General features: G+C 38.5%; 1 protein-coding gene across 1 annotated transcript in view; it reads left to right on the plus strand.

Moving 5' to 3' along the window:
* The window catches only part of ACAD11 (acyl-CoA dehydrogenase family member 11), a gene marked incomplete at its 5' end in the record, with an annotated part of 88,059 nt that extends 65,278 nt beyond the window's left edge, over positions 1-22,781 (plus strand). The window contains 5 exons of the mRNA XM_079923074.1: positions 2,326-2,397; positions 3,294-3,448; positions 19,556-19,672; positions 20,568-20,677; positions 21,590-22,781. Of these exons, the coding sequence (XP_079779200.1) occupies positions 2,326-2,397; positions 3,294-3,448; positions 19,556-19,672; positions 20,568-20,677; positions 21,590-21,704 (569 nt within the window). The 3' untranslated portion in view covers positions 21,705-22,781. The remainder of the gene's footprint in view (positions 1-2,325; positions 2,398-3,293; positions 3,449-19,555; positions 19,673-20,567; positions 20,678-21,589) is intronic.
* Between the last annotated feature and the right edge of the window lie 1,033 nt (positions 22,782-23,814).

Below are 23,814 nucleotides of genomic sequence, written 5' to 3' on the forward strand. Positions count from 1 at the left end.
TGCAAAACTTTTCCTTCCTTCTGTCCTTGGGTGGAATTTCTAAGAAGCAAGGATACTTTTGCTCAGGCTCACGTTCACTGTTTCCTTGCCAATCAGGTTGCTCACTCAGCAAGTATTTGTTGAGTGCTGAGCACCGTTCCAGGTACTTAAAATACATTAGTGAACACAGTAGACCAAGATCTCTGCCCTTGTGGAGCTTACATGCTGGGGGAAGGAGACAGAGAATAAATACAAACATGTAAATAAGAAGTTATATAGCTGTCAGCCAGTGATAAATGTTATGAAAAAGTTTACTGAACTTCAGGTTTTGTGGTGATGCTGGCTTTCTGTTTATTGTTGAAAGTGGCTAATGAAAATACTCAAGTAGTGGATATAAGACTTGCAGTTTTATGGAACATTTGGCATCATCACTTTCTGTAGGCTGCAGCTGGAGAATGCACCCACAGGTTAAGTGTGTTGGCAAACATGAAAAGATGCCCAACAACACTGATTATTAGAGAAAAGCAAATCAAAACTACAATGAGGTATCACCTCACACTTGTCAGAATGGCCACCATCAAAATATCTACAAACAGTAAATGCTGGAGAGGGTGTGGAGCAAAGGGAACCCCTCCTGCACTGTCGGTGGGAATGTAAATTGATACAGCCACTATGGAGAACAGTATGGAGGTTGCTTAAAAAACTAAAACTACAACTACCATATGACACAGCAATCCCACTCCTGGGCATATACTCTGAGAAAACCATAATTCAAAAAGACACATGCACCCCAGTGTTCATTGCAGCACTATTTACAATAGCCAGGACATGGAAGCAACCTAAATTTCCATCAACAGATGAATGGATAAAAAAGATGTGGTACATATATACAATGGAATATTACTCAGTCATAAAAAGGAATGAAATTGGGTCATTTGTAGAGATGTGGATGGACCTAGAGAGTGTCATACAGAGTGAAGTAAGTCAGAAAAACAAATATTGTATATTAATGCATATATGTGGAATCTAGAAAAATGGTATAGATGATCTTATTTGCAAAGCAGAAATGGAGACACAGACATAGAGAACAAATGTATGGATACCAAGGGAGGGGGGAGGAGGGAGGGGGGAGGAATTGGGAGATTGGGATTGACACATATACACTATTGATACTATGTATAAAATAGACAACTAATGAGAACATATTGTATAGCCCAGGGAACTCTGCTTAATGCACGTGATAACCTAAGTGGCAAGGAAATCCAAAAAAGAGGGGATATGTGTAGCTGATTAATTTTGCTGTACAGTAGAAACTAATACAACATTGTAAAGCAATTATACTCCAATACAAATTAACTAAAAAAAAAAAGGATTGAATTATAAAGAAAAGAAAAGTGTTGGCAAGATGGGGATAAACAAGCTCACTGTGCATGGGAAGTCACTGGGTTGCAGAGCAACAGCCTGAAAGACCACCAAAATGAGTTTATAATGTTGGTTGGCTACGGATACCCTCCATTGTAGAGCCTATGTTTGAAATTTCAGTATGACAATTTCACCAGCACCTCTCCAACTCCCTGTGCCAAGGCCAAAGGAAACAGTGCCAAGGCCAAAGGAAACAGACATAATTGATTATTAATATCTATTCTGACTGGGAAAGGGTGTGGAGTTAGCATGAGATTATCTGAAGAATTTGGCAGGGAGGAGGGGTGATATAAAGACAAAATGTGAATGTGTTCCCAATCTCAGTCACATGCCAGCATTTTCAAGAGGCAAACACACAGTGAACAAGCCTAGACTGGGAGCAAACATACCTGAAGGCCCAGCCTCAGCTTTGTCTCTAATGCTGAACCTGCTCTGTCCCTTCAAGCAGGTTCTTCACATCATCAGGCATTGGTTTCCACAATGGTCAAATCAGAAATTTAAATTACTTTATTCACTTTCAATTTTTGAACCATTGGAACTTTTCTTTTCCGAGCAGAATTTTCTTTGGAAGCCCATATATAAAAAATTTCAAAGAAGAAGCAATAATAAAACAATAATAAAATAGTCTGATTGGAGCTGTGGAGCCGTCTTCCTTTTTCATAGCTCTACAACTTCAGAGAATGAGTTCAGAAACCTCTTGATGAAATGATATCTAAAATCTCTTAAAATTTCTAAAACAGTTGATAAGTTTTCTGGCCTACACAGTGCTGGGGGTTCAGGGCTCTGGTCTACCTAGGAATGTATGACATTATGGCCTTTAAATTCCACTATCTTTGAGTAATTATATTTCAATAGATTAATTATCTGTGACTGTTTTATGGTCAATTCATTTTGCTTTTGAAAATTTTATTCTCTATTTTATAGACAATTTCCATGGAGGACATTTTGAGATCCATTTTAATCAAGTGCGAGTTCCTGCCACCAATCTAATACTAGGTGAGATAAGTTTGGAAAAATGATTCTCTATTATTTTGTTTTAAAATATTTTCAGGTCTAAATCTGGAAAAGATACGAAGTATACCATAATTTAGATACTTTCGCCTCTTATTTACTCCATTTATAAAGGAAAATTTTTTCCTTTGGTGGATTTTCTTCATGGAATAATAAGGTTTTATTTAAGTATTTGATGTGGTGTCACATCAGTTGAAAACACAGCTAAATACAAAAATTAGACAATTCAGAGCAACACACTTTTTCCTAAAACGTGATCTTCAAGCCTCTACTTGTTTTACTAAAACCTCAGTACTTTCTGAATTCAAGTCATATACACATTAGAAGCATAAATAACTTTGAATACTGTATGCCTAGAATGGCTCCATCTTCTTGCTTGTTGGAATCCTACTCAACCTTCAGGGAACACCTCTGATGCCACCTCTTTCAGGAAGGTTCTTGTATTCCTCATCTCATCCACTCAACAAGCCCCTGATCCTGCCAGGCCCTAAGGTTACCATGATGAAGAGACAGCATCTCTCTCCTTTGCCTTTCTTGTCCCTCTCCGTATCCCTTATCCCTAGCATCCTTGCCCCTCTTCTAGGTTCTAAACTCGGGTCTGTGTCTAATCTACATTTGTAACCATTGCAGCACTAACAAAACAACTTATGCAGAGTAGGTACTCAAAAGACAGTTCTTAAATTTGATCCAAGTTTTTCATGATGGTGGTTTAAAATACATAGAAATCAAAGTTCCATAAAGGTATAGTGAACCTTATTACAGAACTGACTTTTTTCCTACTGGAATGCCATTTTTATTGAGGGCATCTCATTAGTTTCTCAGGATTTGTGTAAATAACAAAAGAAATAGGCTGTGGTCATGTTATCCTTTCTTTCTCACAGGTGAAGGTAGGGGATTTGAAATTGCCCAAGGCCGCCTTGGACCTGGCAGAATCCACCACTGTATGAGAACAATAGGTTTGGCTGAACGTGCTTTGCAGATCATGTGTGAACGGGCAAAACAAAGGGTGGCCTTTAAGAAGAAACTGTATTCACATGTAAGGATAATTACTTATTTGAATTTATTGTAGCCCAATGTACTACACTAACCTTGAACCAAAACAGCATTACTTGGTCAGCAAGAGATTTCCTCTGCATAAACAAGGAGAAAATATGTTTTCCACAAAACATATTTATGTCTGAATTTAAATATAGTCTGACCAGAGGTAGTTATCTTTGTGAACGATTAAATAACTCTTTAAGTGCTTCAACACCTCAGCACACAGAGTGTGGACAATTCCTTCAACTTTCCCAGACTCTCGTTCTCTAGAGAACCTCGTACAGTAGCCTTCTGTACTAGTGTCTAGCCCTCTGTACTAGCCCTCTGTACATGTCCACTACTACTAGCCCTCCAGTAGTAGTGGACATGAGAGGGCTGTTGTAAGGAGGAAGGAAGCCTTGTCCTTTGGCTTTCTGGAAGGAATTAGGACAGATAAGTGGAGAGATATAGGAAAATAGCCTAAAACTCAGTGAAATAAGAGAGAGATAAAAATAGAATGGACTGCTTTAAAAAGAAGTGAGATTCCTGTCAATGGAGAAATGCAAGTAGAAATGGGATCAGCATTTGGTGGGATGTTCATGATATTTTGAATTCTCGTCTCTAAATTATGTACTACTGAGTCTGTTGTTTACAAAGTACAGTAAACAATATAGTTACATCTGGGCACTACAATCCAAATTAGACAATATTTATCAAGAGAAAAAGAGACGGTACTTCCCTGGTAGCGCAGTGGTTAAGAATCTGCATGCCAATGCAGGGGACACAAATTCGAACCCTGGTCCGGGAAGATCCCACATGCCATGGAGCAACTAAGCCCGTGTGCCACAACTACTGAGCCTGCGTTCTAGAGCCCACAAGCCACAGCTACTGAGCCTGTGAGCCACAACTACTGAAGCCCACGCACCTAGAGCCTGTGCTCTAAAACAAGAAAAGCCACTGCAATGAGAAGCCTGTGCGCTACAATGAAGAGTAGCCCCCACTCGCTGCAACTAGAGAAAAATCCGCACACAGCAACGAAGACCCAATGCAACTAAAAATAAATAATTGAATAAATTTATTTTTTTAAAAAAAGAGGAAAAGACGCTATCATTTCAGACTTCCTTCCTTATAAGAAATGTTGAAGGGAGCTTTTAAGCTGAAATAGAAAACTTTTTAAGAGAAATGAGATATCCAAATCATCTCCCCAAAAGCCCTTGTAAATTTTAAGGAGGCAAGAAAAATTATTATTAAATATTTAATACTTATGATTGCTAGCATGTAGTGTTAGGTCAAACTTGTAGTAATAAAATTGTGTTCTAGAGAACCTTGCTAGTCATGTTTGCCGGACATGTGTATTTTAGTACATTTTATAAGATTGTCACAAATGTACTTTACAACCCCTTGTAAGGTACATTTGTGACAATCATAAAAATTTTGCAGTATATTTTTTACCTTGAATTCCTATAGGCCATGTTTGCTTTTTTATGAAATATTATTCAGCATATCTATGATTTAGTTGTAACATTGTTCTTATGGAAAAATAACAGCCTGCTTTATGGCACATACCTAGGAATAATTTGTGGAAGAACCCCTTTAGTTAACTTTGAGAGCAAGTGTTCAGCTGTTAGATGGGCACTATTGGAAGAGGTAAGAAGATGTGAATGTTTGAGGCCATGGACACAACTCCACAATGCTGCTGGAGTAGGAGCTAAAGAGTTGCTCATGGCATCAACTGTCACTTCTTACACTTTTCTCTTTTCAAGATTGCCTGGGAGGAGCTTCAAGACGGCAGAAGAGTAAGACATGGAGGTCACCTTCCTCCCCACAGATATATCAGAAATACATCTACATGTGGAACAACTTCTACAGAACACCTACTAATGCTGGCAGAAGACCTCAGACCTCCCAAAAGGCCAAAAACTCCCCACGTACCTGGGTAGGGCAAAAGAAAAAAGAAAAAACAGAGACAAAAGAATAGGGACAGGACCTGCACCAGTGGGAGGGAGCTGTGAAGGAGGAAAGGTTTCCACACACTAGCAAGCCCCTTCGCGGGTGGAGACTGCAGGTGTCAGAAGAGGAATCTTCGGAGCCACAGAGGAGAGTGCAGCCACAGGGGTGCAGAGGGCAAAGCGGAGAGATTCCCGCACGGAGGATCGGTGCCGATCAGCACTCACCAGCCCGAGAGGTTTGACTGCTCACCCGCCGGGGCGGGCAGGGCTGGGAGCTGAGGCTCGGGCTTCGGAGGTCAGATCCCAGGGAGAGGACTGGGGTTCGCTGCGTGAACACAGCCTGAAGGGGCTAGTGCACCACAGCTAGCCAGGAGGGAGTCCAGGAAAAAGTCTGGAGCTGCCGAAGAGGCAAGAGACATTTTCTTGCCTCTTTGTTTCACGGTGCACGAGGAGAGGGGATTAAGACCACTGACTAAATGAGCTCCAGAAACAGGTGCATCAGCACAGACACCAGGGATGGGCATGAGATGCTAAGGCTGCTGCTGCCACCACCAAGAAGCCTGTGAGCAAGCACAGGTCACTATCCACACCTCCCCTCCCGGGAGCCTGTGCAGCCCGCCACTGCCAGGGTCCCGTAATCCAGGGACAACTTCCCAGGAGAACACATGGCGAACCTCAGGCTGTTGCAACGTCACACCAGCCTCTGCCGCCGCAGGCTCACCCCGTGTTCCGTACCCCTCCCTCCCCCCGGCCTGCGTGAGCCAGAGCCCCCTAATCAGCTGCCCCTTTAACCCCATCCTGTCTAAGCAAAGAACAGTTGCCCTCAGGTGACCTACATGCAGAGGCGGGGCAAAATCCAAAGGTGAACCCCAGGAGCTGTGCGAACAAAGAAGAGAAAGGGAAATCTCTCCCAGCAGCCTCAGGAGCAGCGGATTAAATCTCCACAATCAACTTGAAGTACCCTGCATCTCTGGAATTCCTGAATAGACAATGAATCATCCCAAAATTGAGGTGGTGGACTTTGGGAGCAATGATATATATATATTTTTTCCCCTTTTCTCTTTTTGGGAGTGTGTATGTATATGTTTCTGTGTGTGATTTTGTCTGTATATCTTTGCTTTTACCATTTGTCCTAGGGTTCTATCTGTCCGGGTTTTGGTTTTTTTTTTTTTTTTTTCACTATAGTTTTTAGTGCTTGTTATCATTGGTGGCTCTGTTTTTAGGTTTGGTTGCTCTCTTCTTTTTTTATTTTTATTACTTAAATTTTTTTTTATTTTCAATAATTATTTTTTATTTTATTATTTTATTTATTTATTTTCCTTTTTTCTCCCTTTTACTCTGAGCCATGTGGATGACAGGATCTTGCTGCTCCAACGGGGTGTCAGACCTGTGCCTCTGAGGTGGGAGAGCCGAATTCAGGACATTGGTCCACTAGAGACCTCCCAGCTCCATGTAATATCAAATGGTGAAAATCTCCCAGAGATCTCCATCTCAGCGCCAAGACCCAACTCCACTCAACAACCAGCAAGCTACAGTGTTGGACACCCTATGCCAAACAACTAGCAAGACAGGAACAAAACCCTACCAATTAGCAGAGAGGCTGCCTAAAATCATGATAAGGTCACAGACACCACAAAACACACCACCAGAGGCAGACCTGCCCACCAGAAAGACAAGATCCACCCTCATCCACCAGAACACAGCCAGTAGTCCCCTCCAACAGGAGCCTGACACAACCCACTGAACCAACCTTGGCCACTGGGGGCAGACAGCAAAAGCAACAGGAACTACGAACCTGCAGCCTGTGAAAAGGACACCCCCAAACCCAGTAAGTTAAGCAAAATGAGAAGACAGAGAAATACATAGCAGATTAAGGAGCAAGGTAAAAACCCACCAGACCAAACAAATGAAGAGGAAATAGGCAGTCTACGTGAAAAACAATTCAGAATAATGATAGTAAAGATGATCCAAAATCTTGGAAATGGAATGGAGAAAATACAAGAAACATTTAACAAGGATCTAGAAGAACCTAAGAGCAAACAATGATGAACAACACAATAAATGAAATTTAAAATTCTCTAGAAGGACTCAATAGCAGAATAACTGAGGCAAAAGAATGGCTAAGTGACCTGGAAGATAATATAATGGAAATAACTACTGCAGAGCCAAATAAAGAAAAAAGAATGAAAAGAATTGAGGTCAGTCTCAGAGACCTCTGGGACAACATTAAACGCACCAACATTTGAATTATAGGGGTCCCAGAAGGAGAAGAGAAAAAGAAAGGGACTGAGAAAATATTTGAAGAGATTATAGTTGAAAATTCCCTAATATGGGAAAGGAAATAGTTAATCAAGTCCAGGAAGCACAGAGAGTCCCATACAGGATAAATCCAAGGAGAAATACACCAAGACACATATTAATCAAACTGTCAAAAATTAAATACAAAGAAAGCATAATAAAAGCAGCAAGGGAAAAACAACAAATAACATACAATGGAATCCCCATAAGGTTAACAGCTGATACTTCAGCAGAAACTCTGCAAGCCAGAAGGGAGTGGCAGTACATATTTAAAGTGATAAAAAGGAAAAACCTACAACCAAGATTACTCTACCCAGCAAGGATCTCATTCAGATTCAAAGGAGAACCTTTACTGACAAGCAAAAGCTAACATAACTCAGCACCACCAAACCAGCTTTATAACAAATGCTACAGGAACTTCTCTAGGCAGGAAACTCAAGAGAAGGAAAAGACCTACAATAACAAACCCAAAACAATTAAGAAAATGGGAATAGGAACATATATATCAATAATTACTTTAAATGTAAATGGATTAAATGCTCCAAACAAAAGCCCTACACTGGCTGAAAGGATACAAAAACAAAACCCTTATATATGCTGTCTACAAGAGACCCACTTCAGATCTAGGGACACATACAGACTGAAAGTGAGGGGATGGAAAAAGGTATTCCATGCAAATGAAAATCAACAGAAAGCTGGAGTAGCAATCCTCATATCAGACAAAATAGACTTTAAAATAAAGACTATTAGAAGAGACAAAGAAGGACACTACATAATGATCAAGAGATCAATCCAAGAAGAAGATATAACAATTGTAAATATTTATGCACCCAACATAGGAGCACCTCAATACATAAGGCAAATACTAACAGCCATAAAAGAGGAAATCGACAGTAACACAATCATAGTAGGGGACTTTAACACCCCACTTTCACCAATGGACAGATCATCCAAGATTAAAATAAATAAGGAAACACAAGCTTTAAATGATACATTAAACAAGATGCACTTAATTGATATTTATAGGACATTCCATCCAAAAACAACAGAACACACTTTCTTCTCAGCTTCTCATGGAATTTTCTCCAGGATGGATCATATTTGGGTCACAGATCAAGCCTCAGGTAATTTAAGAAAATTGAAATCATATCAAGTATCTTTTCCTACTACAACATTATGAGACTAGATATCAATTACAGGAAAAAAGCTGTAAAAAATACAACACATGGAGGCTAAACAATACACTACTTAATAACCAAGAGATCACTGAAAAAATCAGACAGGAAATCAAAAAATACCTAGAAACAAATGAAAATGAAAACAGATGACCCAAAACCTATGCAATGCAGCAAAAGCAGTTCTAAGAGGGAAGTTTATAGCAATACAATCCTATCTTCAAAAACAAGAAACACCTCAAATAAACAACCTAACCTTACACCTAAAGCAATTAGAGAAAGAAGAACAAAAAAACCCCAAAGTTAGCAGAAGGAAAGAAATCATAAATATCAGATCAGAAATAAATGAAGGAAACAATAGCAAAGATCAATAAAACTCAAAGCTGGTTCTTTGAGAAGATATACAAAATTGATAAACCATTAGCCAGACTCATCAAGAAAAAGAGGGAGAGGACTCAAATCAATAAAATTAGAAATGAAAAAGGAGAAGTAACTGCTGAAACTGCAGAGATACAAAGGATCATAAGCGATTACTACAATCAACTCTATGCCAAAAAATGGACAACCTGGAAGAAATGGACAAATTCTTAGAAAAGCACAACCTTCTGAGATTGAACCAGGAAGAAATAGAAAATATAAATAGAAAAATCACAAGCACTGAAATTTAAACTGTGATTAAAAGTCTTCCAACAAACAAAAACCCAGGATCAGATGGCTTCACAGGCGAATTCTATCAAACATTTAGAGAAGAGCTAACACCTTTCTTTCTCAAACTCTTCCAAACTATAGCAGAGGGATGAACACTCCCAAACTCATTCTACGAGGCCACCATCACCCTGATACCAAAACCAGACAGATGTCACAAAGAAAGAAAACTACAGGCCAATATCACTGATGAACATAGATGCAAAAACCCTCAACAAAATACTAGCAAACAGACTTCAACAGCACATTAAAAGGATCATACACCATGATCAAGTGGGGTTTATCCCAGGAATGCAAGGATTCTTCAATATATGCAAATCATTCAATGTGATACACCATATTAACAAATTGAAGAAGAAAAACCATATGATAATCTCAATAGATGCAGAAAAAGCTTTGGAAAAAAATCAACACCCATTTATGATAAAAACCCTCCAGGAAGTAGGCATAGAGACAACTTACCTCAGCATAATAAAGGCCATATATAACAAACCCACAGCCGACATCATCCTCAATGGTGAAAAACTGAAACCGTTTACACTAAGATCAGGAACAAGACAAGGTTGCCCACCCTCACCACTATTATTCAACATTGTTTTGGAAGTTTTAGCCACAGCAATCAGAGAAGAAAAGGAAATAGAAGGAATCCAAATCGTAAAAGAAGTAAAGCTGTCACTGTTTGCAGATGACATGATGCTATACATAGAGAATCCTAAAGATGTTACCAGAAAATTACTAGAGCTAATCAATGAATCTGGTAAAGTAGCGGGATACAAAATGAATGCACGGAAATCTCTTGCATTCCTATACACTAATGATGAAAAAATCTGAAAGTGAAATTAAGGAAACACTTCCATTTACCATTGCAACAAAAAGAATAAAATACCTAGGAATAGGGCTTCCCTGGTTGCGCAGTGGTTGAGAATCCACCTGCCGATGCAGGGGACACAGGTTTGTGCCCCGGTCCAGGAAGATCCCACATGCTGCGGAGCAGCTAGGCCCATGAGCCATGGCCACTGAGCCTGCGCGTCCGGAGCCTGTGCTCCACAACGGGAGAGGCCACAACAGTGAGAGGCCCATGTACCTAAAAAAAAAAAAAAAAAACACCTAGGAATAAACCTACCTAGGAGACAAAAGAGCTGTATGCAGAAAAATATAAGACACTGATGAAAGAAATTAAAGATGATACAAATAGATGGAGAGATATACCATGTTCTTGGATTGGAAGAATCAGCATTGTGAAAATGACTATACTACCCAAAGCAATCTATAGATTCAATGCAATCCCTATCAAACAGGCATTTTTCACAGAACTAGAACAAAAAATTTCACAATTTTTATGGAAACACAAAGGACCCTGAATAGCCAAAGCAATCTTGAGTAAGAAAAACAGAGCTGGAGGAATCAGGCTCCCTGACTTCAGATTATACTACAAAGCTACAGGAATCAAGACAGTATGGTCTGGCACAAAAACAGAAACATAGATCAATGGAACAGGATCCAAAGCCCAGAGATAAACCCATGCACATATGGTCACCTTATTTTTGATAAATGAAGCAAGATTATTCAATGGAGAAAAGACAGCCTCTTCAATAAGTGGTGCTGGGAAAACTGGACAGCTACATGTAAAAGAATGAAATTAGGACACTCCTTAACACCACACACAAAGATAAACTCAAAATGGATTAAAGACCTAAATATAAGGCCAGACACTATAAAACTCTTAGAGGAAAACATAGGCAGAACACTCTATGACATAAATCACAGCAAGATCCTTTCTGACCCACCTCCTAGAAAAATGGAAATAAAAACAAAACTAAACAAATGGTACTTAATGAAACTTAAAAGCTTTTGCACAGCAAAGGAAATCGTAAGATGAAAAGACAACCCTCGGAATGGGAGAAAATATTTGGAAATGAAGCAACTGACAAAGGATTAACCTCCAATTTTAGAAGCAGCTCGTGCAACTCAGTATGAAAAAAACAACCCCATCCAAAAATTGGCAGAAGACCTAAATAGACATTTCTCCAAAGAAGACATACAGATGGCCAAGAAGCACATTAAAAGCTGCTCAACATCACTAATTATTAGAGAAATGCAAATCAAAACTACAGTGAGGTATCACCTCACACCAGTTAGAATGGGCGTCATCAGAAAATCTAGAAACAGCAAATGCTGGAGAGGGTGTGGAGAAAAGGGAACCCTCTGGCCCTGTTGGTGGGAATGTAAATTGATGCAGCCACTATGGAGAACAGTATGGAGGTTCCTCAAAGAACTAAAAATAGAATTATCATATGATCCAGCATTCCCACTACTGGGCATATACCCAGAGGAAACCATAATTCGAAAAGACAGATGCATCCCAATGTTCGTTGCAGTACTGTTTACAGTAGGCAGGTAATGGAAACAACCTAAATGCCCATCGACAGACAAATGGATAAAGAAGATGTGGTACATATATACAATGGAATATTACTCAGCCATAAAAAGGAATGAAATTGGGTCATTTGTTGAGACATGAATGGATCTAGAGACTGTCACACAGAGTGAAGTAAGTCAGAAAGAGAAAAACAAATATCGTGTATTAACACACATATGTGGAACCTAGAAAAATGGTACAGATGAACTGGTTTTCAGGGCAGAAATTGAGACACAGACATACAGAACAAATGTATGGACATGAAGGCGGAAAGTGGCAGGGTTTGGGGGTGGAGGGGTGATGAATTTGGTGATTGGGATTGACATGTATACACTGATATGTATAAAATGGATGACTAATAAGAACCTGCTGTATAAAAAAATAAGTAAAATTCAAAAAAAAATAATACAGAGAGAAACCTTGTACCTTTGACCCAGTTTCCCCCAGTTGCAACATCTTATCAAACTATAATACATTATCAGAACCAAGATATTGTCATCAATATAGTCAAGATACAGAACATTTCCATTACCACAGAGAGCCCTCATGTTGTCATTTTATAGCTGCACCCATTTCACTCTCACCCCTCCTTCCTCCTTAACTCCTGGCAACCACTAATCTGTTCTTCATCTTTATAATTTTGTCATTTCAGAAAAGAAATTATACAGTATTTAAACTTTTGGGGTTGTTTTCTTTCATTCAGCATAATTCTTTGGAGATTTATCCAGGTTATATGTATTAGTAGCTGGCTTCTTTTTATTGCTGAGTAGTATTCCTTGGTGTGGATTATCACAGTTTAACTATTCACCTGTTGAGGGATATTTGGGTTTTTTTCAGTTTTGAGCTGTTACAAATAAAGCTGCTATAAACATTCAAGTATAGGTTTTAGCATAAACTTAAGACTTTATTTCTCTGGTATAAATGCCTAAAAATGCAGTTGCTGGGTCATGTGGTAGTTGCATGTTTAGTTTTTTAAGAAACCACCAAACTGTCTTCCAGAATGACTATGCCATTTTTCATTCTCACCAGCTGTGTATGAGTGATCCAGTTTCTTAGTAGAACATTATGTATAATGTTGGCTGCAGATTTTTGGAGATGTTCTTTGTTAAGTTGAATTACCCTCTATAACTAGTTTTCTGAGAGTTTTTATCATGAATGAATGTTGAATTTTGTCAAATGATTTTTCTGCATTAATTTGTATGACCATGTGATTTTTTTTCAGTTTGTTAATATGATGGAGTACATTGATCGATTTTCAATACTAAACTACCTTTGCATCCTTAGAATAAACCCTACTTTGTCATTATGTATAATTCTTTTTATTTTTTTTGAAAGTTTTATTTATTTTTAAAATTTACTATTTATTTATTTATTTTGGCTGCGCCAGGTCTTAGTTGTGGCATGCGTGATCTTTAGTTGCAGCATGTGGACTCTCTTAGTTGTGGCACGTGGGTTCTTAGTTGAAGCATGCAGACTTCTTAGTTGTGGCATGCGAACTCTTAGTTGCTGCATGCATGCATGCGGGATCTAGTTCCCCGACCAGGGATTGATCATGGGCCCCCTGCAATGGGAGCACAGAGTCTAACCCACTGGCCCACCAGGGAAGTCCCGAGAGTTATGTTTTACTTGGTGGAAATTTTTAGGACTTCAAGCCTGAGAGACAGCATCTCAAGTAACCCTGAGAGAACTGTTCCTAGGAGGGAGCCAGGATATATAGGAGTTTTGCAACAAAGGGCAGGTAGTCTGAACATCAAAAGATTATTGTTAATTAAAGAAAACCAGATTGTCTAGATTTATGTTAATTCTTCTTTAGACATTTGGTAGAGTTCTCCAATGAAACCATTTGGGCCTGGAGATTTGGTCTGGGGGTAGTTTTTAATTTACAGTTCAGTTTCCTTAATAGTTATAGGGTTATTCACATTATCTATTTTATATTGAATGAATTGTGGTAGTTTGTATTTTTTGAGGAAGTGATCCATTTTGTCTAAGCTGTCAATTTTATGTGTTTAGAGTTGTTCATAATATTCTCCTGTTATCCTATTGATGTCTGCAGGGTCTTCAGTGATACCCTGTTTCATTACTGAAATTAGTTATTTGTACCTTCCTTTTCCTTTGTCTGTCTTGTTAGAGGTCTGTCAATTTTACTGGTCTTTTCAAAGAATATATATTAATTATTAATATATAAAATTATACAATATAATAATTGATATGACTTAACATTAACAAGATCTTTGTTTCATTGATTTTCTCTTTTTTTTGTTTTGTTTTCAATTTTATTGATTTCTGCTATTTATCATATCTTTTCTTTTGCTTTCTTCAGACTTATTTTGCTCTTTTTTTTCTAGGTTCTTGGTGCGGTAGCAAGGAGTATTGATGTGAGACATTTCCTCTTTTCTAATCTATGTGTTTAGTGCTGTAAATTTTCCTCTCAACACTGCTTTACCTGTATTCCACAAATTTTTATGTATTGTATTTTCATATTAATCCCATCAGTGTATTTTTCAATTTTCCTTGAGATTCTCTTTTTAAAATTTTTTAATTAATTAATTTGTTTATTTTAATGCTATTCTTTAAAAAAAAATTTTTGGTCTGTTTTCTCTCTGTGGTTCAGATTGGGCAATTGCCATTGTCCTGTCTTCCAGTTCATTGATTTGTCCCTTTGTTCCCTCCATTCTGCTGTTGAGCCCATCCACTGAGCTTTTTATTTAAATGGTTATATTTTTCAGTTACAAAATATCCATTTTTTTCTTCTTTATTTCTTCTTAGTAATTTCATTACTAAGACTTAAGTTCCTTTGCTGAGGCTTTCTGTTTTCTCATTAGTTTCAGTTGTGTTTCTATTTACTGATTGAAGCATTTTTATCATAGTTGCTTTAAAATCTTTGTCAGAAATTATAACATTTCTGTTATCTCAGAGTTGTCATCATCATAAATTTTGAGACTTCCTGGGTTTTGGCATGACAAATGATTTTTTTGTTAAAACCTAGACATTTTCATATTATGTTATGAGATTCTGGATCTTATTTAAACTTTCTATTTTAGCTGGGTTTCTCTGACACTGCTCTGTTAGAGGAAGGGGTTGCACCTCATTACTGCCAGGCAGAGGTAGGTAGAAGTACAGCTTCCCACTCAGCCTCCACTGATAGCTGAGGAAAGGGGTGCATTCTCATCATTGAGTGGTCCCCAATGACATCATAGAGGGGAGGGAACTTGTTCCTGGTGTTGCTCCTTACTTGACACTCTCTGTCTGATACCACCCTGGCAAGGGTGTTGAGGTACCTCATCTCAGCACTCACAAGGGTGGAAGTCTGTGCTGGCATGAGTAGGAGTGGGGCCAGTGCTTTTTTTTTTTTAGTATTGGCTTGGGTAGAGTGGTTATTCTCTAAGTTTTCTGTCTTTCTAGCTGCCCCTTCCCAATCCTTCAGCTAAAGACAGTATTTGTTGAGGCTGTTCTTCGTTTGATTTTTGTCTGTGCTCCTTGGTATTTCCAGGTTGCTGGCTTCTTCAGCTCCAAGTCTGGGATATATGAGACAAAGAGGAAACGGAGGGAACTTACTACCATGTTGTTCTTCTGTTCCCAAAGTCCCTGGCCAGTCTGGCTTCTTCTCTCTACCTTTCAGAGTCTTCTTGTGTTTGTTCTATGGATGATACCCAAGATTTTAGTTGTACTTTGCAGGAGGAATAGGGAAACATACATCTATTCCCTCTTCCTGGAAATAGAAGTCTTTGGAAATACCAATTTCATAATTTGTGCAAGTATTCTATAAACCACAATGTGGAGTTCTCTGGGAAAACCTGAACTGGAGAATAGGGACTGGTGCTGAAGCTGAGGTAGAATCTGCTCCACTCTAGATCTGGGGCTTAGGAAACACACACTCAGGCATGTATACAGAGCACATAAATTTAGCAACTTAGATGAAATGGATCAATTCCTCAAAAGCCACAAAATACCAAAACTCACTGAATGTGAAATAGATAACCTGAATGGTTCTACAACTATTAAAGAAGCTGAATACACAGTTTAAAATATCCTGAGAAAAGAAATCTTCAGGCCCAAATGGTTTCACTGGTAAATTCTGCTAAACAGTTAAAGAAGAAATAACACAAATTCTACACAATCTCTTCCAGAAAAACGAAGAGGAGGAAGCACGTGCCAACTCATTTATGAGACCAGAATTACACTAATCCAAAACCAGACAAGAACAAACTACAGACCAGTATAGATGCAAAAACCTAGCAAATATAATCCAGCAATATGTAAAAAGGACAACCAAGTGAGGTTTATCCCAGGAATGCAAGGCTGATTCATATTCGAATATCAATCATTAAGAAAATTAATCATTGTAATGTGCCATATTAACAGCCTAGAAAAGAAAAACCACATGATCATATCGATTGATAGAAAAAGGCACTTGACAAAATTCAGCATCTATTCATGATAAAACTCTCAGCATACTAGAGATAGAAAGGAATTTATTTAACCTGAAACAGAGCATCTAAAAATTCTACAGCCAACATCATACTTAATAATGAAAGACTGAATGTTTTCATTCCCAAGATTGGGAACAAAGCAAGGATGTTTACTCTCACCACTGCTCTTTTTTTTTTTTTTTAACACTTTTAAAATGTTTATTTATTTATTTATTTATTTTTAGCTGTGTTGGGTCTTCATTGCTGCATGCAGGCTTTCTCTAGTTGGGGCGAGCAGGGGCTACTCTTCATTGCAGTGCACGGACTTCTCATTGCGGTGGCTTCTCTTGTTGTGGAGCATGGGCTCTAGGTGCGCAAGCTTCAGTAGTTGTGGCACATGGGCTCCGTAGTTGTGGCTCACAGGCTCTAGAGCATAAGCTCAGTAGTTTTGGCACACAGACTTAGTTGCTCAGCGTCATGTGGGATCTTCCCAGACCAGGGCTCGAACACATGTCCCCTGCATTGGCAGGTGGATTCTTAACCACTGTGCCACCAGGGAAGTCCCATCACCACTGCTCTTTATCATCATAGAGGAAGTCTTAGCCATTGTGGTGAGACAAGAAAAAGAAATAAAGTGCATAGTTGGGGGAAAAAATAAATAAAGCTGCCCCTCTTTGTAAACATGATTGTGTAGAAAATCCTTAGAAATCTACCAAACAAATCAAAACAATCCTCCTAGAACTAATAATAAGTGACTTTAGCAAAGTCATAGGATTGAATCAACACATAAAATTAATTTTATTTCTGTATACTAGCAGTGAACAATCGGAAGCTGAAATTTTTTAAATACCATTTACAATAGACTAAGAAAGGAAATAGGTACAAATCTAACCAAACATGTATAGAATCTAGATGCTAAAAATTATAAAAGTGTAAAAGAAACCAAAAGGAGCCTAAATAAATACAGAGAAATACTGTGTTCATGGATTGGAAGGCTAACATAGTAAAGATGTCAGCTATTCTCAAATTGATCTATAGATTTAATGTAATTCCAATCAGAATCCCAGCAGAACATTTTTGTAGATATAAGCAAGTTGATCCTAGAATTTATATGGAAATACAGAGAAACTAAAATAATAAAACAGTTTGAAAAAGAAGAGTAAAGTTGGAGGAATCACAGTATCTGATTGAAGACTTACCATAAGCTACGACAATCAAGACAGTGTGGTATAAGGAGAGACACATAGGTCTTTGGAACAGAATAGCAGGTCTAGAAACAGACTCATAAAAACATGGGTCAATTGACTTTTTTATATAGGTGAAAATATCACGAAGATAAAAGTCTCCTGACCTGGTATTAGGCAAAATGTTCTTAGACATGCACCAAAAACATGACACATAAGGGAAAAATTGACAAATTGTACTTCATTAAAATTGAACACTTTGGCACTATGAAAGTCACTATTAAGAGAATGAAAAAAGCTATGGACTGGGAGAAAGTATTTGCAAGTTGCCTATCTAACAAATGACTGAATAATGAACTCTAAGCCCAGCTCTCTAAGCCCACTTTAAAAATGGGCAAATGACTTGAACAGACTTGCCACCAAACAGAATTTATAAATGGCAAATAAACACATCAAGCGGTGACCAATATCATCAGCAATTAGGGAAATGCAAATTAAAACCACCATGAGATATCTCACATTGTTAAAATGGCTAAAATTTTAAAATACTGATGATAGCAAGTGCTGATGGTTTGAAGAGTAACTGGAACTCATATACTGCTGGTGGGAATGCAAAATGGTACAGTCACTCTGGAAAACTGACGGCTTCTTACAAGTATTTACCACATGACCTAACAATTCCACTCCTGGTATTTGCGTTAAAAAAGTAAAAAGGTATGTTCACACAGAAACCCATATACAGATATTTATAGAAGTTCTGTTAATAATTCACCCAAAACTGGAAATAACCCAACTGTCCTTCAACAGGTGAATGGAAAAACAAATCGTGTTACATCCCTACAATGGAATACTACTCAGTGATAAAGAGGAATGGACAGTTGATACACAGAACAATTCGGATGAAATTCAAAGGAATTATGCTGAGTGAAGGAAGCCGGCCTCTAAAGAATACATGCTAAATGATTCCATTTATATGACATTCTGGAAAAGGCAACAGTATAATAACTGAGAACCATTCAGTGGTTGCTAGAGGGCAGAAGTAGTGTTAAAAAGGGGCAGCATGAGGGAGTTTTTTGGGGGAGATGAAACTGTTCTGTATCTTGATTGTGGTTATACCAGTATACACGTGTTAAAATTCATAGAACTGTTCACCAAAGAAAAAGTTCATGTTTACTAAATAAATAATAGTGATAACACAACAAAGGATGCTGGACCATTCTAACACTGAAATTATCTTAGGAATTATCTAGATTGTCTATAAAGCAGGTCCACCACCTTACATTTAACCAAGTGTCAATGGTAGTGTGCAGTTAGCATTCAGAAGGGCCAGTAAGGAGTGTCTTGGCAATAAGAAAATTGCTCAGTTAGACCATCTTAACTTTAGACACCAGGATATCCAAAATAAATTATTTTTCTTAGCAAATAAAGTTTTTTCTAAAATCCACCAATGTTACCTGCAGCATTCCATGGGTATGTGGCTGGCTGGTTATTTCAAACAAATTAACTCTTCCATTTAAAAATATATAGAGGACTTCCCCGGTGGTGCAGTGGTTAAGAATCTGCCTGCCAATGCAGGGAACATGGGTTCGAGCCCTGGTCTGGGAAGATCCCACATGTCGTGGAGCAACTAATCCCATGCGCCACAACTACTGAGCCTGCGTGCCACAACTACTGAAGCCCGCATGCCTAGAGCCTGTGCTCTGCAACAAGAGAGGCCACCACAATGAGAAGCCCACACACCACAACGAAGAGTAGCCCCCACTCACCGCAACTAGAGAAAGCCCGCATGCAGCAATTAAGACCCAACGCAGCCAAAGATTAAATAAATATATTTATTTAAAATATATAATTAAAATATATAGAGTAAGGCTTGAGAACAGTCCTTGGCATAGAGGATGTTTTCACCAAACTACCAGTCTGTGTTACATGTGGACCTCAGACACCAGCTTATCTCCTCCTTCTTCTGCTGCCCTTTGCTCCCCTGCAGGAGGTGGTGGCTCACTGGATCGCTGAAAGCCGCATTGCCATTGAGGAGATCCGCTTGTTGACCTTGAAAGCTGCCCATAGCATTGATACTCTGGGCAGCTCTGGTGCTAAGAAGGAGGTGAGGCCCCTTGGACCACCATCTGCCAAGCCTTCTCCGAGAAGTTTGTTCCACTCTTTGGGCATTCCAGGTTTCATGGTGCCTTGAGGGCACTCAGAATATCAGAAGCTTCCATGTGATTTTGGTTTAAAAATTATAAATGTATAATTTATACATTTATACAATCACCCTTGCTAGTTTTCCTTTCACTGGGCTGCTTTAGGGAATGATTTTCAGGATGCAGAATATCTTCAGCTTTCTTGAGATGCAGCAAGAGAAGGCAGAGAAGGTAGGGAAATACCAGACTTCATACTGACTTGGAATTGTACCCGGTATGTTACTTTCTGCTAACCTCTTGACTTGGGCAAAGTATGTGACCTGTCTGCCTATGGCCTAGGGTTCTAGCGAAGACTGACCAAGTTGATACAGAATGCAGAGCACTGTGCTGCCACATAGAAATGTTTCATAGAAGACACCTCTCGTCCCCTGCCTTCTTATGTTTCTGGCTTATTTGGAATAAGAACATGATCGTTTAATTATAAAAGCAATGAAATTGCCAAGGGAAAACTGATTATCGAAGACTTTTTAACTCTTTATGATCCCTAAGGTGATGAATGTCACTTATCAGTTGCCTGAAATCCTTTTAGAAACAAGACAATACAAGTAATAAATAAGTTAATAAAATGTGATTTGGAAGAGATATCTCTTTCCAGAAGGTCTGTGTTGACTGAAATATGTCCGTTAGCTGCATTAGTGGATCTTTGTTGGCTTTCATCAAAGATTGTGTTTCAGTGGTGTGTGTATGTGGGAAAGTTCCCTTGTTTCTTTTCACAAAGAAAATACAGATTATATCAAATTCTATCACATTGTGTATTGTCTAAGAAAGGAACATTCTTTTTATATCTTGTTTATGTAGATTGCAATGATTAAAGTGGCCGCTCCTCGGGCCGTCTGCAAAATTATTGACCAGGCCATCCAAGTGTGTGGAGGTGCCGGCGTTTCCCATGAATACCCTCTGGCTAACATGTGAGTAGATGTCATTTAATCACCATCTACATTTGATGAGCTTGGAGTTAAAAAAATCTACAGATGGCTTGATACTAACTGTTTATGAAGAAAATAAAAATAGCTAACTTACTTTAAAGCATAATTGAAGGCTAACTGAGGCAATATAGGTATTTTACTATAGAGCTCAGTACCAATAAATAGTTTTATGATTACAATTGTCATTTCACTCATTCATGTTCACTTTTACACTGAGAAGATGCACTGAGGGTTCCTGAGCTGTAAATAACTCATGGGGGTTCACCCTGGAACAGGAAGGAGAGGAGGGGAGCAGAGCAAGGCTTAGGTATGCACTTAGGACACTTTACCACCCACACCCAGAGGCCGTGGCCAGACTGCGGCAGTGCATGCCAGCCACCACCTCATGTCCACATGTGCTTTCTGGGATCAAGAAGGAATACTCTCCACTGCCCATCACCACTGGGCATGGTGCCACCTTCTCTCTCACACTGGAGATAAGAGTCTGGTGCCCCATCAGTTTCCCCCATCAATTTTTAATAAGAAAGAACTAAATATATAGTACTATATATTTATAGTATATAAATGTTATATATTCTTCATGGCCTGTGGATTACCTAAAATATCTCCTAGTTCTAGCAAATACTAGTACCTACAGCAAACCAAGACTGAGATTAAGCCCACTGCACTGTGCCATTTAAGATTCCACTCCCAAGGTGAGGACTTGAAAATGGCATTTCACAAGCCCTTGGGCTGACTTTCCTTGATTTTTCTTATCACTGCAATTTTTCTTATCACTGCCTTGGCGAGATTTCAAACACTAATAATCTTGGCTTAGAATCAGAGTGACTGATGTTAAAGCATCAGGTTCCTCTTTGCTAAGTCCTGCCATCCCTGCTTTTTGTGTTTTTGCAGGTATGCCCTAACGCGAACTTTGCGCTTAGCAGATGGGCCCGATGAAGTTCACCTCTCGGCAGTTGCAAAAATGGAGCTGTGGGACCAAGCCAGAAGCCTGAGGGCCAAGGTGTAGAATTCATCGGCTCCAGCATTTGTATCTCATTCAGCTTTTGCAGCAGTTTAAGCACAGGATTAATTACTCACTTTGGTAAAGTTTTGAGCATCTGTTTTAATCAATGGGTTTTGTCATTTCAAGGGTCACACTTAAAATTTTATAATTTCAAGGGTTTCAGTGAAAAAGAAATTTCATAGCTGTTGTCATTCAGTCTAACACCTAAGTGTATAGCATTTATTTTTTAAATGCTTCTCTTGTAAAGAAATCATGAAATAAATTGGAGAACTAAAGCATAGCGTAAAAATATTTTCACTTCTTTACTTTCAGGAATTGTTCCACTTAAATAAATATTCAAGGAATATTTAATCACTACTTTGTAAAAAATATTGTGGGATCCCCTTTTTAACATTGGTTTTAGGGGCTGGTTTAACACTTTGTGGTAATGTTTGCACTGGAGAAGGATGGATGACTGATTGGGTCATTTTAGAGTTTGTATTGCTATGAGCCTCTTCATAATTCAACAGGAAGCATTTATACATAAAATCTGATTGTTACTAGAAGACATGGCATCTTATGAGAAAATATAATTAAGAAAAATTTTAATTATGTATAAAATGTTGATGCTAACAGTGGATAGTTTAACCTACAAGCAAGTTATGCAGTTTTGAGAGGAGATTAAAGACAGTGTTCTCTGAACACCATTCTGTTAATAGCAACACCCTAAGCCAACATCCTTGGGGCACTTTAAGTCAGTGCTGCCAAGGACTGCAGCCCAGGCCATGTTGTAAGTCTTGAGCACCTGAACTGTGGTCAGCATAACTGAGGAACTGAATTTTTGATTTTTTTAAATTTTAATTAATCCAAATATAGATTCTCAACTCAGTTACTGGAAAACTTTTAAGTATGCTTGGAATAACTTGGGTATGTGAATTGTCTTTTGCAAATGTAAATTGTATGAAATCTAAATACAGAGCAAGTATTTTGAATGAAAATTTAACATCCAAATTAAGAAAGTATACAATATATACCAGATTTTGAAGACTCAGTATGAAAAAAAAATTAAATGTCTCATTAATACTTTTCTAATATTGATTACATGCTGAAATGGTAATATTTTGGATATATTGAGTTAAATAAAATAGATTATTTAAATTAATTTTACCTGTTTCTTGTTACATTTTTAGTTTGTGGAATTGGAATAGTTACTGGCAAATTTTTTTTTTTTTTTTTTTTTTTTTTTTTTTGCGGTATGCAGGCCTCTCACTGTTGTGGCCTCCCCCATTGCGGAGCACAGGCTCCGGAGGCACAGGCTCAGTGGCCATGGCTCACAGGCCCAGCCGCTCCACGGCATGTGGGATCCTCCCGGACCGGGGCACGAACCTGCGTCCCCTGAATCGGCAGGCGGACTCTCAACCACTGCGCCACCAGGAAAGCCCGGCAATTTTTTTTTAATTTTCAAATGAAAGTATTTTGAGTTTGGAAAGCTTTAAAACTGTTTTATTAGAAAGCATACACATCACATGAATCTATTGATGCGTAGAGATTATTTCAATCATTATTTAAATGTCATCTTGGAGTGGGGTTGGGCCAGACATTTACAAAGCCCATGTCATGTGGGCTTTGTAAACATTTGCCTTTGAGCCTTAACCTCGCTGCACCTTGTATTTCTTTTTGTACGTTGGGATTAACTTTTAAACCTAGAAGACCCATATCTACTGAGGGCTTGTGTGGGAATCACTGAAGCCATATAGAAGCACTTTGATACTTGTGAACCACAATAAAGTACTTTATAAGGCATCCTTATTTAAAGTGGATAAAATCTTATAACCCAAGCTGGTCAACCTTATTACTAGTTTTAAAAGCTGTGACTTAGGAGAAATCAGGATTGTTTCTGAACAATTAGAATTAAAAGTTATATCTGGTAGTTGTAATTTTGTGATAATTTTTTCCTCTTTGAGAAAAACTGGCTGTGTTGGTGGTTGATTCATTTCAGTTGATCTGTTTTTATCTATGTCTGTCACATCCACAGCCATCCCCCCAATGTGATCCATATTCACCTCTCTCACCTACCTTTAATTTATTCAGATAAAATCATGTTAAAAAAGAGTAGTAAAAGTTGTTGAAACGG

This window comes from Stenella coeruleoalba, assembly GCF_951394435.1.
Source record: "Stenella coeruleoalba genome assembly, chromosome: 5".
Classification (NCBI taxonomy): Eukaryota; Metazoa; Chordata; class Mammalia; order Artiodactyla; family Delphinidae; genus Stenella; species Stenella coeruleoalba.